At 43.9% G+C, this 17475-nt stretch overlaps 1 protein-coding gene across 1 annotated transcript; it reads right to left on the bottom strand.

Annotated features, from left to right (window-relative positions):
- Positions 1 to 215: 215 nt before the first annotated feature.
- On the bottom strand, positions 216 to 15583 carry LOC311234123 (uncharacterized protein). Its single transcript, XM_084321240.1, has 6 exons — positions 15484 to 15583; positions 14169 to 15358; positions 13185 to 13309; positions 10580 to 10668; positions 2914 to 2990; positions 216 to 2809 (listed from the first exon to the last, which is right to left on the bottom strand). The coding sequence occupies exons 2-6, from the start codon at positions 15236 to 15238 to the stop codon at positions 1399 to 1401; spliced, it is 2772 nt and encodes a 923-aa protein (XP_084177366.1). The 5' UTR covers positions 15239 to 15358; positions 15484 to 15583; the 3' UTR covers positions 216 to 1398.
- Positions 15584 to 17475: the final 1892 nt, after the last annotated feature.

Raw genomic sequence — 17475 nt, forward strand, 5'->3', positions numbered from 1 at the left:
GTCCTTTGAAACGTAGCAGTTGCACTGAAAATAGAAACCTGTCCTTTGAAACGTAGCAGTTGCTCTGAAAATAGAAACCTGTCGTTTGAAACATAGCAGTTGCTCTGAAAATAGAAACCTGTCCTTTGAAACGTAGCAGTTGCTCTGAAAATAGAAACCTGTCGTTTGAAACATAGCAGTTGCTCTGCTGTTTAATTTTTTTTTTATAAAACGTGAGCAATGAATGGATAATTGAAACTGTGCTCTGACAGAGGAGAGTACTTTTATTTTGAATATTAGGCCTAATTTTGAAATGGCACATCCGCAAACCCTGAGAAAAATATTTACAAACGCATTAATCTTGTAAAATATTAAAAGAAAACACACATAATTAACTCTTTCAATAAGCCTTTTGGCACATTCCTAACCCGTTCATCGGGATATTGGTCCGATTTATTCCAGTTTTTACAAAGAGTATCAACATAAATACCAACATCAAAAATAATTACAAGGCGGCTGGGTGGCGCAGCGGACTAAGCGCTCGTCACCAACGCAAGAGACACTGGTATCGAATCCAGCTGTCAGCGTTGCCTCCGGCTTGGCCAGCCGTCATACTGGCTCAATTGGCAGTCAGCGGGAGGGAAGCCGGTGGGTGGGTCCGGGTCGTTGTAAACAGCGACTCCTACAGTTCGGTCGGGGCGCCTGCACAGCAAGGGAAGGATCTGGAGGGAGGTAGTGTGACCTTCCACACGTTACACTCTCCCAGTGAGAGTCCGCGCTGCCAGGTGAAAAGAAGTAGTGTGCTGGCTACACATGTGTCGGAGGAAGCATGTGATAGTCTCCGCCCTCCCAGACCGACGGTAGGGGGTAGAGTGCGCAACGACCAGGAAGGGGATTGGGAATTGGCATAACGACTAACATTGGGAGGGGAGAAAAAAACGGAAAAAGAAGGGGGGAAAAGATAATTAAAAAAATGTAAATAAAAAATATTACAATAAAAAGATTTGAAACACAATTTACAAAGTGTAAATTCTTCTTGTATACAAGTGCTGTAAACCTGTAAAATAGGTTATAAAAAGGTAAAAAAAGATACCGACAATTCCTTCAATTTAATTAAGTTCTGTGAGGCAAACTGTTTAGTTAAAACCTTGTCGTAGAAATGAGTGGAAGTCTGGGCCGATACAAATTTTATTTATATGGGGATTGCTTGCGAATATGAAAAAGCGTGGAGCCGGGGGAGGTTTATAATAAGAGGATTCTGATTACATGAAAATTTGAAATAATTTTTTACTTTTAACTTGTTAACTTCCAACTTGCGGCGGCCCTAGTGGTTCAGCCCTTTGATGTACCTCTAGTCTCTAATGCAACCTCTTCATATGAAAAAGGTTGATGACTGATCATCTAATCATTTGTGTGAAGTTAGTTAAGAGCTCTCTGCTGCTGGTGGTGGTGGTTCTGCGGCTGTTGCTGCTGCTGGTTCTGCTGTTGCGGCTGCTGTTGCTGCTGTTGCGGCTGCTGTTGCTGCTGCTGGTTCTGCTGTTGCGGCTGCTGTTGCTGCTGCTGGTTCTGCTGTTGCGGCTGCTGTTGCGGCTGCCGTTGCTGCTGCTGGTTCTGCTGTTGCTGCTGCCGTTGCTGCTGCTGGTTCTGCTGTTGCTGCTGTTGCGGCTGCTGTTGCTGCTGCTGGTTCTGCTGTTGCGGCTGCTGTTGCTGCTGCTGGTTCTGCTGTTGCGGCTGCTGTTGCGGCTGCTGTTGCTGCTGCTGGTTCTGCTGTTGCTGTTGCCGCTGCTGGTTCTGCTGTTGCGGCTGCTGTTGCGGCTGCCGTTGCTGGTTCTGCTGCTGCCGTTGCTGCTGCTGGTTCTGCTGTTGCGGCTGCTGTTGCGGCTGCTGTTGCGGCTGCTGTTGCTGCTGTTGTGGCTGCTGTTGCGGCTGCTGTTGCTGCTGCTGGTTCTGCTGCTGCTGCGGCTGCTGCTGCTGGTTCTGCCGTTGCTGCTGCTGGTTCTGCTGTTGCGGCTGCTGTTGCTGGTTCTGCTGTTGCGGCTGCCGTTGCTGCTGCTGGTTCTGCTGTTGCGGCTGCTGCTGCGGCTGCTGTTGCTGCTGCCGTTGCTGCTGCTGGTTCTGCTGTTGCGGCTGCTGTTGCGGCTGCTGTTGCTGCTGCTGCTGGTTCTGCTGCTGCTGCGGCTGCTGGTTCTGCTGTTGCGGCTGCTGTTGCGGCTGCCGTTGCTGCTGCTGGTTCTGCTGTTGCGGCTGCTGTTGCTGGTTCTGCTGTTGCGGCTGCCGTTGCTGCTGCTGGTTCTGCTGTTGCGGCTGCTGCTGCGGCTGCTGTTGCTGCTGCTGCTGCGGCTGCTGCTGCCGTTGCTGCTGCTGGTTCTGCTGTTGCGGCTGCTGGTTCTGCTGTTGCGGCTGCTGCTGTTGCTGCTGCCGTTGCTGGTTCTGCTGCTGCTGCTTGTTCTGTTGCTGCTGCTGATTCTGTTGCTGCTGCTGGTTCTGTTGCTGCTGCTGGTTCTGTTGCTGCTGCTGGTTCTGTTGTTGCTGCTTGTTCTGTTGCTGCTGCTGGTTCTGCTGCTGATTCTGTTGCTGCTGCTGGTTCTGTTGCTGGTTCTGTTGCTGCTGCTTGTTCTGTTGCTGCTGCTGGTTCTGTTGCTGCTGCTGATTCTGTTGCTGCTGCTGGTTCTGTTGCTGCTGCTGGTTCTGCTGTTGCTGCTGCTCTGGGTGTCTGGCGCCGACGTGCTGAGGCTCCTGTGAGCTCATGATAATGTCCACAGACATGGGGTAAGAAAACCGCTCCAGCATCTGAGCGATCTTCCCATGCGGCACGCCATGCTTGGTCCTCCTGGAAGACACGTGTTGAGGGGTTAGGATGTGGGTGCTCGTATTGCATTTTAAGCATATCCCCCATCGTATGATATGACGTGAATTACCAACGGAAAAACATACTTTTCCAACTCGAAGGGATCAAACTTCCAACTGGTGTCGGGCTCCTTGAAGCATATGTTGTATCCTCTCTCCAAGGCCTGTAAACGATGGTGAGATTTTTAAGTTGTCAAAGAGCACTGAACAGTCTATTGAGCTTTGTATGCATTCTAGGGCTGTACCGAATGTCATTTTTTAACATTCGAAGCTTCGATTGAAGTATTCGAACGAAGCTTCGAATGTCTATAAAAAATAATTTACTTCAAACTAATTTTTTTCAAACTAAATCCTCAATTTTAATAAAGTGATTAATCTGATTAAATGAGTTTTTATTAAATCAACTTTCTTTAATGAATATAACTCATCAGTTTCGTCAACATAAAGAATCCAATAAGGGCACGGTTGGTATGAAAGTGATGGTGACGTCTTATGTATAATATTATAATATTAGTGTAGCCAAACCCCCATTGGTTTAAACAGATTAAAAAAAATAAAAAATAAATGGTTTTTTATTAAAAATAAAAAATTAGAATGTTGATCTAGAATTTGAGTGTCAACATTATGATCGAAGCTTCGAAGCATTCGGTACAGCCCTACATTCTATAATCAATAACTCGTCTAATTATTGCAAGTTCACGTTTTCGAAGGCATCAACGACACCATGTGGTAATGGCGCCTTCTTCTGTGGTTTTCTGGGAAAGTCATTAAGGTGCCATTACTGGAAACGAACAGCTCGGCTGGAGGATTTGAAAGGAGACTTTGTAGAGAAAAGCGTCATTTTATACTGTATTTCAGCAGCGGCTTGTGTTTTCACCCCACCAGCCTTTGTTGACTCTTTCAGCTTTCTGTTGATCCCTTCGAAAACACAACGTGAACTTGCAATAATTAGTCAGGACGAGTTATTGACTGAACCCTCAGAATCTGCGGCGGTTCGTTACAGAGCTTTGTCTATACATACATACAAAGCTCAATAGAGCTGCCTGAACACCAATGTCCTTGGGCTAGACGGCCTTAAAAAAACACATACTGATTGTAGGCGCCGTAATGGAGGTCTCTTTATTATCATTCAGTATTCTATTTGTGTTGTATTATTAGTTGTACTGTCACTTTAGGTGGTGGGCGTGCTCACGGGGGTGTGGCGCTAATGGGAGTGTTTATGGAATTTCATTCACCTTTTCACGTCTGACCGTTCACGGTGGTTGACAGTTCACGGTGGTTGACAGTTCACTGAGGTTGACAGTTCACGGAGAGAGGGGGTGAGAGTTAGGAGAGCATATTTTCTTTTGACCGCAATAACGCAAAGCGCAAATCGCAAATCGTATTTTGTTTGTCTCATGAAGCGAAAGAATAAAAGCCTCAAAAGTATTTCCTGGACGTGGAACAGAGTTATTTCATGGTGCGCATCAATTGTTTGAACTCCTCCACTCAGCCCCTCGGCACTACCTGTCTATGACAGTCTACTGCCGCAACATAGTCAAAAGAAATTAAGCAAGCAAACAAAAGCGTTGATAAAAGGAAATCAACTATATTGACATTACGGATTCCTCGAGTCGCTTCGGGGCGCTGATCTTGAGGGCATCACTGGGACGCCTGGATCATCGCTGCATTGGAGGAGCGCCATCACTTCAGAAGGCCTGACACGCAGACCAGCAATAGAAAGCTGAGTAACTTGTTTTATTCAACTGTGAAGCCTTTCTTGTTAAAAAACACAGTGTGAATTAGTTACACTGCTTGTCCATTGGGGACCTGTTGTTGACTGGCTGCGTCGTCTTGCGCTCATGGACATTGCACGGCCTAAGCGGCAGCTAATTGATTAATGGATTGATTGTTCATTAAAGAGGACTGTGGATTATTGAATAATTGCACTTGAGCTATTGAAGAATGGCGTCAGGAGGATCAAGTGTTGATACTAATGGCTCAAAAACGGATGGTCAAAAAAGAGAAATTAAACTCACTGCCAAAGGCATGGCCTATAAATTGGAAACACTTCATAATGAACGTCACGCAAATGTTCGGAAAATGAAAGGTCATATGAAGGTATTAAAGCAGCTTATGGAAGATAATGACAATGCTTCACAGGTGCAGTCTGAATTGGAACATTTTAATCAAATGGTTGAAGATACCACTCTGTTACACAAATCTGTAATTTCTTTAATTTCTGAAGAGGAACAGGAAAAACAAAACGAATGGTTTGAAACAATATAAAAATGCAAAAAGGGATTCATGGATGATGTAAGGCAGTGGCTTTCTGAAACTGGGAGACAAAAATACAGTACAAGCGCCAATGTTTGTGTACATGATTTCCCCATACCTGTAACACAGCAAGTAACACCTGTTGAAATACCTGATGAACACTGTGATGTAATTGAAGCTGATGATGAAATCAAACCAAGTGACAGTGTGTCAAATTCTGGAAGCAGAGGTTCAGCCAATCAAAGCTCTGTTGGGCCTAGGTCTAACATCTCAACCACGTCTTCCGCACGCAAAGCTGAATCTGACATGGCCGCTCTAATTGCAAAACAAAGGCTATTAAAGGATAAGCATGCAATAGAGCAAGAGGAAGAAGAACAAGAGGAGCTGCTAAGAAAGAAAAGGGTGCAATTAAGAACGGAGGAAGAAGAGCAAGAGGAGCAGCTAAGAAAGCAAAGAAGAAAAGAGGAAGAAGAGCAAGAGGAACAGCTAAGAAAGCAAAAGGAGCAAAGAAGAAAAGAGGAAGAAGAGCAAGAGGAACAGCTAAAAAGAAAAAGGAGGAACTAAGAAAGAAAAAGGAGCAACTTGAACTTGAAATGGAAATAGCTTCAGCAGCAGCTAAAGTCAATGTGCTAAGAGGCTCTGGAGGATCTCGTATTTCAACTAATATGTCTGTCGAATCTAATGACATGAGCTTTTATTTCCGAAGAGGACAAAGGAATGTTCAAACACTCAGTGCTGAAGCACAAACCGCTACAATCACAGCTCAGGATCTACAACCACAACCCGAATTGTCAAGACACACAGGGGTCAAGGGACAAAGGACATTACAGTGCACTCAAGCACAGCCACGGATTCAGCACCAAAGCATTCACCCTGCACCACAACAATCAATCAGCAGCAGTAACATAATCACTGTTTTAGAGAAACAAAATGAAATAACAGCTTTGCTAGTTCAACAACAGTCTCTTTCATTCTTGCCTAAAAGAGACATTCAAATTTACGATGGTGACCCTTTACATTATCACACCTTCATAAGGTCATTCGAGCACAGTATTGAACAGAAGACTGACAACCATATGGACTGCTTGTACTTCCTTGAACAGTTCACTAGGGGGCAGCCTTTGAGCTTGTCAGAAGCTGTCAGCATATGGCTCATGACCGAGGGTATGTGAAAGCTAAGGCTTTGCTACATGAGCACTTTGGGAACGGACATAGAATTGCTTCTGCCTACATGGGAAAGGCTATTTCATGGCCACCAATAAAATCAGAAGATGTCAGAGCTCTGCAAGCATACAGTCTCTTTTTGAGAGGATGCTGCAACGCCATGGAAGAAGTGGAAATGATGTACGAGTTGGACATGTCTGCCAACATGCTAGCCATCATTCGAAAATTACCTTACAAGCACAGGGACATAATGGAGAACTGTGGCCTGTGACCTGCAGGAAAGGCGTGGCCATAGAGCTAGATTTCCTGACATTGTTGACTTCGTTGAACGACAGGTGAAAATAGCAAATTGCAAGTGATCCAGTGTTTGGCAATATACAGGACACACCATCAGCAGCAGCACCTAAGGATGTGAGGAAGTCCAGCAATCAACCATATACAAGGGCAAAGGAAAGTAGCTATGCTACCACCATTGCAACAATTGAAAGGAAAGAGGAACCTGGAACAAAGATGGAGAGAAGTTCATCTGGTACAAGGTCTTGTTGGTTCTGTGGAGGTGGACACACATTGGATATGTGCTTTCTATTGGAAAGGAAGGTGCATAGTGAGAAGATTGACTTCTTGAAGGATCATAATGTGTGTTTTGGCTGTTTGTGCATTGGGCACATAAGTAAAGAATGTAGGCAACGCCTCTATTGCAAAATATGCAATCTCAGACACCCTAGCATACTTCATATCCACCAAAGAGAGAAAGGAACAGATCAAAGGCCAGCCAAAAGAGAATCGGAGACAGCAATGGGCAGTGCTCCGATGTCTGTACAATCCAGTGGTCTTACAGGGGCCGGTGAGCAGGACTGTACACTCTCTATAGTACCAGTACAGGTCAAATCTAAAAAAGGACATGTTACAATGATTACCTATGCCTTCCTGGATCCCGGTAGCTCAGTATCTTTCTGCACTGAGCGGCTGATGAGCAAGCTGAATGTCACCGGAAGAAGAACAAGCATTCTCCTTCGGACTATGGGCCAGGAGAAAGTGGTTAGAAGCCACATTGTTTCTGATCTGGAAGTGGCTGCACTAGACAGTAGTGTTGTCACGATACTGGAATTTCGACTTCGATACGATACCTTGAAAAGTATCGATACTTCGATACCATTTCGATACCAAAAAAATAATAATAATAACATATATATATATATATATATATATATATATTTTAAACAAATTTTGCTTTTGTTGCTGGTTGATTCTCCTCAGCTTCTCTCTGGTACTATAAGAGAAGATAAATATAACACTTTTAAAACCCTTTGTTTATCTTTAGATCAGAGAGAGAGAGAGAGAGAGAGAGAAAGAGAGAGTGGCTGCTGGAGATTTGAAGTCTACTGAGCGCACCTTTCTAGTTATGACCCGAAAACAAGGGTACTTGAGAGAGAGAGAGAGAGAGAGGGAGATTTCTCCGGAGCTATGCTCGGAGCATTTATTAACGTTATATTTTCAACAACATTGCTGCTAATTGGACACTTCATGGAGGCGGGGTAACGTTGTGTCGAGTTCATGCGTGTACTAGTGTAGGATGGGCTCTGCTCGACCTAACGTTGGAAACGGGGTAGTTGTGTCGAGTTCATGCGTGTACTGGTGTAGTGTGGGTGGGCTCGGCTTGACGTTACTCCGTTTCCATGAAGTAATTATAAATGTGGCCAGCTAGCTAGCATAAGCTAACGGAGGAACGACAGCTAACGTTAGCTAATAATAGCTTTGTTTACAAACTGAAGACAGGGCTCCCGGCTGTGAGGGGGAGGAGGCTGCAGCAGCTTGTGTCTGTTGCCGGTCTCTGAGGAGGAGGCAGAAGGGCAAGCGTGCTCTGGCAGCGCGTCTGTCTGTCAACAACTTGCGGGAGCAAGCCAGCTGGTATCGGTACTGCAGAAAGTATCGATACTTCGGGAAATGAGTATCGAAACCATTTTAAATATTCAGTATCGATATGTATCGATATTTCGATATTTTTGACAACACTACTAGACAGTGACTTGTTTTGTGAGCTGCCTGACATTTACACACAGGAAAGCATGCCAGTCCACAGAGGCAACATTCCGAGACAGAAAGACCTTCAAAGATGGCCTCACTTGGAACATGTTTACATTTCTGAGATTGACTCTGGGATTGACCTGTTGATAGGAGCCAACGTTCCCAAGGCATTGGAGCCTTGGCGAGTTATACGGAGTGTGGACGAGGGTCCATACGCAGTCAAAACTGTGTTGGGTTGGACTGTGAACGGACCTCTCGGAAGAAAATTGGACAACCAGAATCGTCCAAAGAACGGGAGTTTGGCAAGAGACAAATCAAACCCAGCAGAGGATAGACAAGCTGCCACTACAGAGAGAGCTACAAGAGGATTTGAACCGAAAATTGGAAAAGAAAGAAGAGCGAACAGACTATTCTGTTGCTTCCAAGAGAGCGAGGCGGCGTGACAGAAACGTAGACAATAACATTAAGTTTGAAAGCAACTATTCTGAGGACCATCACATGGATTTCAAGCCTGTGTCCCAGGAAAAATCGAAGGACAACATTGATACAGGAAAGAAATTCAGAGCTAAAAGAGAATCAAAGAAGGAAGCACTGTCCAAAATCGAAATGGCCAGTTGAAGATTCATACACAACTGACTCTAGGGACAAAGCAAACGATGACACTACTTCTGAAATGCCCCGTGGCTATAAGGGGCAAATTGAAACGAAGAGGTGTCCAAGGAAGAGGAAGCGGTGCCGGCTCAAAGACAAAAGGTTTGCCTTCAACAGGAAAGAGAGGTGAAAAGAAAAGAGAGAGCTGTGAGAACGTCAGAAATTGAACTTCATCAGGAAGCGGAAGAGCCATGAGGACATCAGATGTTCATATTCATTGAACCCCATAGACTGATATATAGATATACACCCATAGACTGATACATGGAGATATACACCCATAGACTGATACATGGAGATATACACTCATAGACTGATACATGGAGATATACACTCATAGACTGACTTTGCCACTTTGGATTACAGTTTTGTTTTTTCTGATTTGACTGACCAAGCGATCATAAAAATCCCTCCTTAAGGCTATGTGCTAGTAACCTCTGGCCCTAGGATACAATTAAGAAAGAAGAAAAGGACATTTGCGAGAAAATTATAAAAAAATAGAAAAAAGAAGACACTTGTTTGAATAATGTCAATAATTGTGCCTTATATTGAATGTTTTTCTTGTAGGCTCCTACATAATGTACAATTGTGTAATTATTACATTTGAATAATTAGGGACCGGTAACGAAAAAAAACTATTGTTTGAATAATTAGGAGCGGTAACGAAAAAAAACTATTGTTTGAATAATTAGGGGCCGGTGACGAAAAAGAACTATTGTTTGAATAATTGTGCCTTATATTTAATGTTTTTTCTTGTAGGCACCTACATAATTTACAATTGTGTAATTATTATATTTGAATAATTAGGGGCCGGGATGTAGGCGCCGTAATGGAGGTCTCTTTATTATCATTCAGTATTCTATTTGTGTTGTATTATTAGTTGTACTGTCACTTTAGGTGGTGGGCGTGCTCACAGGGGTGTGGCGCTAATGGGAGTGTTTATGGAATTTCATTCACCTTTTCACGTCCGACAGTTCACGGTGGTTGACAGTTCACTGAGGTTGACAGTTCACGGAGAGAGGGGGTGAGAGTTAGGAGAGCATATTTTCTTTTGACCGCAATAACGCAATAACACTAACGCAAAGCGCAAATCGCAAATCGTATTTTGTTTGTCTCATGAAGCGAAAGAATAAAAGCCTCAAAAGTATTTCCTGGACGTGGAACGGAGTTATTTCACGGTGCGCGTCAATTGTTTGAACTCCTCCACTCAGCCCCTCGGCACTACCTGTCTATGACAGTTTACTGCCGCAACACTGATGTTAAAGCAGAAACATAGTCTTTTATCAAGACAATGTGCACATTCAAATAAATAAATAAATAAATAAAGATAGTTTTAAAAGCAGACGTTTCAGTCATTAGACTTATCTTCGGCATGTGGACAATGTGTGCATGTGGACTTTTCTTTTGCGCTGCTTAGCCCAAGGATATTGGTGTGTGGTTGTCTCAACCTTTGACCTCTCAAGATTATTTCCTCCACCGGTGCACCTGAGATAGCCTTTTGATGCCTTAGTATTACCACAGGCTCAGTAGAAAAACCTGCTGACTTGTTACCCTTAAGATTTTTAAGTGGACCATATACAGTTTTAAGTGGAGTGACCCACTTCCGGGGTCAATATTGCAAGCAATTACTTATTAATGTAAGAGGGGAAACACTCACCAATTTCACATAGGGCTTCATTTCCCAGGCTTGGAGGTTCGTGTTATCAATAATGACAGGAGACCGGCCTTTATGCATTGCTTCTTTAGCTGGGGAAGTATAAACAAAAAGAATGAGCAGTGCAATAACAAATAAAAAGGTTGAACCGAGTTCTGTCAGGACACACTGTAATTACATCAAACGATACTGACATTGTGGTCTTATTCCTCACACACTAGTAGTCAGTTTGGTTGCCTGCTACGGTCACCCAGTCACCTGTCTCCTGCTCAGTGTGTGCTCCTCCTCTTTAGTAGTGTTCAGTGTGTTCCCTCTTTAGTAGTGTTCAGTGTGTGCCGTCTTTAGTAGTGTTCAGTGTGTGCCCTCTTTAGTAGTGTTCAGTAAGTAAAGCGATTTGAATGTCTAGAAAAGCGCTACATGAATGCAATAATTAATTAATTCAATCAGAGCTGATCATTTCACTGATGTCACAGACTGAAATAATCACACCCCGTCAGCCAGCATCCCACCTAGCTCTGAGAGCTGGCTCAAGCCATGACAAGAATTCATTCAATCCATTGAGTTGTTGTGACCTCTAACCTTAAAGCCCCAGTCAGTATTCTTTTACCATATCACTGTGGGATATAGAAGTCAAGTTTATTTGTCACATACACATTATACTGTATATGTACAATGGCAGAGAAATCTTTAATCTGTGAGCCTCCCCTAGACTGTGTATACATTAAAATAAACTGTCAATAAAACTCAATAAACAATTAATAAACTCACTAAATATCTTCACGTACATTCTTGAAAGGTTTGATCTGTAGATGGAACTCTCCTAACCCACTGTACATAGGAATTAGTTTCACTCCAGTATTTACAAAACATTATCAAGGTTTTGATAGTTTATCAGTGAGCTGGATACAATCCTACCTGGAGGGGAGAGAACAGATGGTGGAGGTAAACGGTACCCTATCCCCCCCCTCACAGTGAACTGTGGTGTTCCACAAGGAAGCATACTAGGACCGCTACTGTTCCTAATTTATGCAAATGACATGTCGTCAGCTTGTGACTGCAACTTGTTCCTGTTTGCGGACGACTCAGCCCTGCTGGTCTCTGACAAGAACAAGTTACAGGTTGAAAAAACCCTCAGCTCGGAACTAGGCAAAATCTGCATATGGCTCGCCGACAACAAACTATCATTACACATGGGCAAAACAGAGTCCATTCTCTTCGGTTCAAATAACAAACTCAGCAAGACCGACGGCTTCTCAGTTACAGTGGGTGACAATATTGTCACAAGGAAAGATGAAATTACCTACCTGGGTTCCATCCTAGAGGCTAATCTTTCCTGTGACAAAATGGCATCCAATGTAATAAAAAAGGTCAACCAACGAACTTGATTCTTGTACCGGATCTCCTCTCTGGTAAACAAGAATACCCTGGAGACTCTGGCAGGAGCACTCATTCAAGGGTACTACGACTATGCTTGCACCTCATGGTACCAAAGCACCTCAAAGGCACTAAAAACCAAATTACAAACATATCAAAACAAACTAGTCAGACTACTGCTTGACCTGACTCCTAGAACCCACCTCACCCCTGCCCACTTTGCCAACCTAGGATGGCTTAGAGTAGACGACAGAGTACAGCAACTTGCAATGGGCCTGGTCTACAAGATACACTACACGACCAATGTACCCATGTACATGTCAAAATACTTCCCAAAGGTCAGTGAATACCACGATCACAACACCAGAGGGAGCTCCACAAATCATGTAAAACCCAGATTCGGCTCAAACAAGGGACTAAACACGTTTCGCAATTATGCCACATCAATGTGGAACGCCCTACCCAAAGCTGTAAAGGAATGTGAATCACTACCCACTTTCAAAAACACTCTCAAAGAACACCTACGGGAGACTGCAATTCGAAACTGGCCCCTACAAATGTCCTAACCCAGTTGTACAGTAAAGACCAAGTATGGCCTTGTCAGTATTCCAATGTACAGTGTCCCCCCCCCCCCCCCCCCCCACCGCCAATGTACAGCCCCACCCAACCCCACCCCACCTACCCAACCTCCTCCAATGTACAGCTTCTATGTCAAATGTATATACACTCTTTCTGGATTTTTTTAGTATCACAAACAGTACTGTATTTGCAAATCTGGTATGTCATAAATGTATAGATGACGTAGCAGTACTGTCTATCTGTATGTTGTGTGTATCATATGATGAATTGAAAATGGGGGACCCTGATGTAAACAAGACGAAAGTCTTTCTCTGGTTTGCATCTCCTTAACAATTGTATGTTTTGAGCTGTACTGTAGTGTACCCATTCTGCAATCTGTTAATAAACTTTTCAATCAATCAATCAAACAAACCCTTCACAGCCACAAAATGTATTTGGTGGTGGGGCTAACCATTGTTAACCTTTGGTTCACAGATTGGACCTTTAACAGGAAAATAGGGTTTAAATTTAAATGCAGTTAACTTCAAACATACATTTGGACAACTGGATGGGATGGCCTTGGTGATACTGCAAATATTTTACACAGGAAACAATTATCCAAAGACATGTAGTAGTCAATATGCATATCTGAGGGAATCTGAGGAGTTTACAATACCTCTGTCGTGGTTCCATTCATGAGCCCGTCCCAGCCCGCTTGGGTCATAGTAGTAGCCATCTTCCTGGCAAAAGTAGTCATCTGTGCTCAAAACTAACCCACTGGGACCGGTGGACAGTAGATCCCTGCAAAAACAATACAGTGGTCATTTGTATTTTCAGATAAGAGCGTGCGTGCCCATCCAAACCCAAAGAGGGCATTGTTGAACCAGATGTTTTATATAATTGAATAAACACAAAGATCAAGATCAAGAGCAGCTGTGAAATACTTTGGTGTATTAAAGGAGAAGAGTTCAGGGATAGCATATGTACAATAATCCTGTATATACCGTCCGTATATATATATTTATTCTCACCGTATATATATCTATTCCACACCTGTCTGTACTTACCAGCCCATAATCCTTTTACATATCTCTGTAGATACTACATTTATATCTGTAAATATCCTACTCTTACTAGTTATGCTGCTGGCCAGTATGACTACTACCATGCTGTCTTTATACCTGTATCACTGCTGTATCACATATTATACTACAACTCTGTATACATCTGATTAGCACTAGACTCAGTCAGTAGTAATAATTTGTATATTTTGTACCCAGTTTCATCACCTATACATTGTATATTGCTGTTGCACTTTACTGTGACATTTGTACTCTGGTTGGATGCCAACATTTTTTGTTGTTGTACTGTATAATGACAATCAATTTGAATCTAATCTAATCTAATCTTAAATTTTTTTAATAATAATAATAATGAATATTGGAGCCCAAACCGTTTCTTATTTTGTTTATTTGGTCCTTTGTATTTAGAAAAGGTCCTTTGTAAAATAGAAAAGGACTACAAACAAGCTATATACACTTGTTGTTGTTATATTAGTTTATATTATTACGTTTCTGTGGTATTTAAGTCGACAGTGGTGCAACTCATCCCTATGACTTTGTCAGTGACAAACTATTATTGAGATTGTATGCAGGCTTACCGAGCTAGGCTTGATTTTCCAGAGCCTGGTGCTCCCCTCATCAAGATCAGTACCAAAGAAGGACCAGGGGCACACTTTGTATCGGGTGGTCGTCTACCGTCCTCACGCCAGTCCGAATCTTCATGAGGTTGAATCCCTCCATCATTGGCATTATTAGACCATCCTACATTTACATTATTGAACTCTCTGTCATCCCTGTCAAAGTGGTATGAAGGACGGAGGTCAAAGTCCTTAAAATGGCACGGTGGATTGAAGGTATGATTTGGAGGGAAATTAAAGTCTTCTTGATATTGGTTTGTCTTGCCAGAACAACCCCAATTACGATTTATTTGTGGTGCCAAGTCTGGTGGTGACTCGGGGACGAACGGGAACGGTGGGCCGCGGTGAGGGGGTTGGTGGAACCTGGTATAAGGCTTGCTCTGAAATGGTGGGTGAGGTTGCCAGTGACTTTGAGGGTGAGGAGAGTACGCAGCCCCGTCTGAGGGGAGGTCAACATCTGTCCTCTGTCTTTTAGGGTGGTGCGGCTCACCTGGACACCAGTGTGGCTGAGGGGAGCGTGTGTCCAACGGTCTGGCCGGTGCCTTGAGAAGTTCAGGTGCTCCCCCGGGGCCAGCATCATGCATGATGCCATCAGTGGAATCAATCGATTCAAGTTCTTTATAGAATTCACTTAATGTATCTTCAAGGTTTGGTTTTACTGTGGCCGGGCCCGGAGGACGAGTGGCTTGCGGGGTACCGGTGGGTCGTGGGGTACCGGTGGCTCGTGGGGTACCGGTGGCTTGCGGGGTACCGGTGGGTCGTGGGGTACCGGTGGCTTGCGGGGTACCGGTGGGTCGTGGGGTACCGGTGGCTTGCGGGGTACCGGTGGGTCGTGGGGGACGTGTGGCTTGCGGGGTACCGGTGGGTCGTGGGGGGCGGGTGGCTTGCGGAGTACCGGTGGGTCGTGGGGGGCGGGTGCCTTGCGGGGTGCCGGTGGCTCGCGATGGACGACACGATGGACCAATGAAAGTGGTACTTGTGGATCCAACTTTCTTTAAAACGCGCTCGGTGGTACTTTTCTTTTGGTTCATGTCTATGCTAGAGGATGTATCTGTTTCTCCTATTTTCACTTTCCACCTTCAGAGAGTCCTCCACCGTGAAGAGTTGACTTCCGAGTTAGAAGTTGTTGAGCAGTAATCGCCACGAGACATCTAAGAAATAGAGGACCAGCAGCAGGCAATTAAACTGGTTACCGAGCTGTCACAGCAGTAGCAATAACGAGTACAGTTATTGAACATGAACAAACAAGTGAGTTAAAAATGAATTAAAGGCATACCATATCACTTGATGTAGTTTTGTAAAAGCAACAACGTGAAAAATTATACAACAAACCGAATCGTCGTACAATGAGCACATTGGAGTTCAGGGAATGTCATGTTTACGGAAGTGCTCGTTCTTCTTCATTATCAACCTAGCAAGTGGTCAAAGTAACACGATCGCCACCTACAGGCCAAAGTTATTATCTACAACTGCTAAAAGTTCCAATAGGGTCAAATGCATGAATGAATGAATGAAAACTTTATTTAACAGATTGCAGAATGGGTACAATACAGTACGGCTAAGGGGATGCAGACCAGCGAAAGTCGTTTGTCTTGTTTACATCATTCAGGGCCCCCCATTTTCAATTCATAGTGACATTTATGACATACACAACATACATGACATTTATTATGGCATAGGGACATGCATGACATACAGGTATTTAGTACTGTTACATTTGTGACATATACGATATGCAAATATCCAGTACTGTTACCCATAGATCCTGACAGAGTATATACATATGATGGGGAGGGGACTGTACATTAGTCGAGGGGTGGGTGGGTGGGAGAGAAATATACATACGGTGGGGAGAGAATATATACATACGTGGGGAGGAGACTACATTAGGAGGGGGTGGGTGGGTGGGAGAGAAATATACATATGGTATACATACGGTATACATACATTCGCAAATTACGTTGACAACGCTGTAAAAAAAACAAAAAAAAAAAAAAAGACATAGCTCAATCATTCCGATCAGAATATTAATTCAGCACTGGCAGCAATGCTGAATTCAGTCGTCCACCTAGCCACGAATTGTACTGAATTATCAACACACTCTGTGCACCTGTTGTTTCTGCTGTTTTGTCTTCCTTGTAGCCTATGGCCCTGTGTTATGTTTCTATAGTTTTCTTATTCTGTCTGTATAACTGGCAAATGTACTCTTTGAGGACAATAAAGCTCTATTCAGAAGGTGGGGCAACATTGGTAGTGAGGCCCAACCTATCCACGTAATTGGGTCCTACTAATCACCACAAAGTACCAGAAAATACCCCAAAGTACCCCAAAATACCCCAAAGTACCACGAAATACCCCAAAGTACCCCAAAGTATACCCCAAAATACACCAAAATAGCCCAAAGTATACCCCAAAATATACGCTAAAATACCACAAAGTATCACGAAATACCCCAAAGAACCTCAAAGTTCCCCAAAGTATACCTAAATGTACCACAAAATACTGGCTCAGAGGTAGAGCAGGTCAACTAATGATCATAGGTCAATGGTTTGGTCAGTGGTTTGAATCCCAGCTCTGTTCACATGCCGAAGTGTCCTTGGGCAAGACACTGAACCCCAAATTGCTCCTAAATGAGTCTGGCTGCCATTGCTCTACAGGATTACAGCAGAACTAACAGCGTTCCCCCCCTGTATATCGTATCAGGGGGGGAAGTAGTATCAGGCAGTATATCGGCGTTCACCATCGCCCCTCCTCCCCAGCCTTCCCCCCGTGTCACTCTCCCCCTCCCCCCTCCCTCTTGATTGGGGATCCCTGTTGACAGAACTGGCTATGGGGCGACAATAATATGTTCATGAGGCATGGTTTCTACCTTTAGCCTTTAATCGGTGTGGTTTATTATTTACATTTCACAACAGCAGCACATGAGATCTCCTCTCCGTGAGAGGTAGGTGGGAAGAGACAGAGGGGGAGTCGGCATCAGCTTATATACCCTCGACCTGGTGGTAACATTAACAGCTCCGCCTATAGCGCCCTCCAGTGGAAACAGTTATGCATATGTAACAGAGTTTATTGTGATTCCACTTGTCAAGGTAACTAAGACCCAATAGCATGGCACTTAATGGTTCTAGGGATTCTTATTGGTTGGTGGGCGTTTCCTTGTGGGCTTCAACCCAAGTGTTCATGTTAGCGTGGCACCATTACATGAGGAAGCAGCCCATGGTAGGTTCACAGATGTACACTCAGAATGAACATAACATTCCTAAATGTT

Source organism: Notolepis coatsorum, assembly GCF_963971535.1.
Source record: "Notolepis coatsorum genome assembly, chromosome: 1".
Classification (NCBI taxonomy): domain Eukaryota; kingdom Metazoa; phylum Chordata; class Actinopteri; order Aulopiformes; family Paralepididae; genus Notolepis; species Notolepis coatsorum.

What these genes read in the sequence shown, in the direction of transcription:
- LOC311234123 (XM_084321240.1), bottom strand. Translation starts at nt 15,238, where the DNA reads ATGAACCAAAAGAAAAGTACCACCGAGCGCGTTTTAAAGAAAGTTGGA. An exon ending in TGAATGGAACCACGACAGAG is followed by an intron (nt 10,669 to 13,184) that starts GTATTGTAAACT and finishes ATACTTCCCCAG; the next exon opens with CTAAAGAAGCAATGCATAAA. An exon ending in GATCCCTTCGAGTTGGAAAA is followed by an intron (nt 2,810 to 2,913) that starts GTATGTTTTTCC and finishes CGTGTCTTCCAG; the next exon opens with GAGGACCAAGCATGGCGTGC.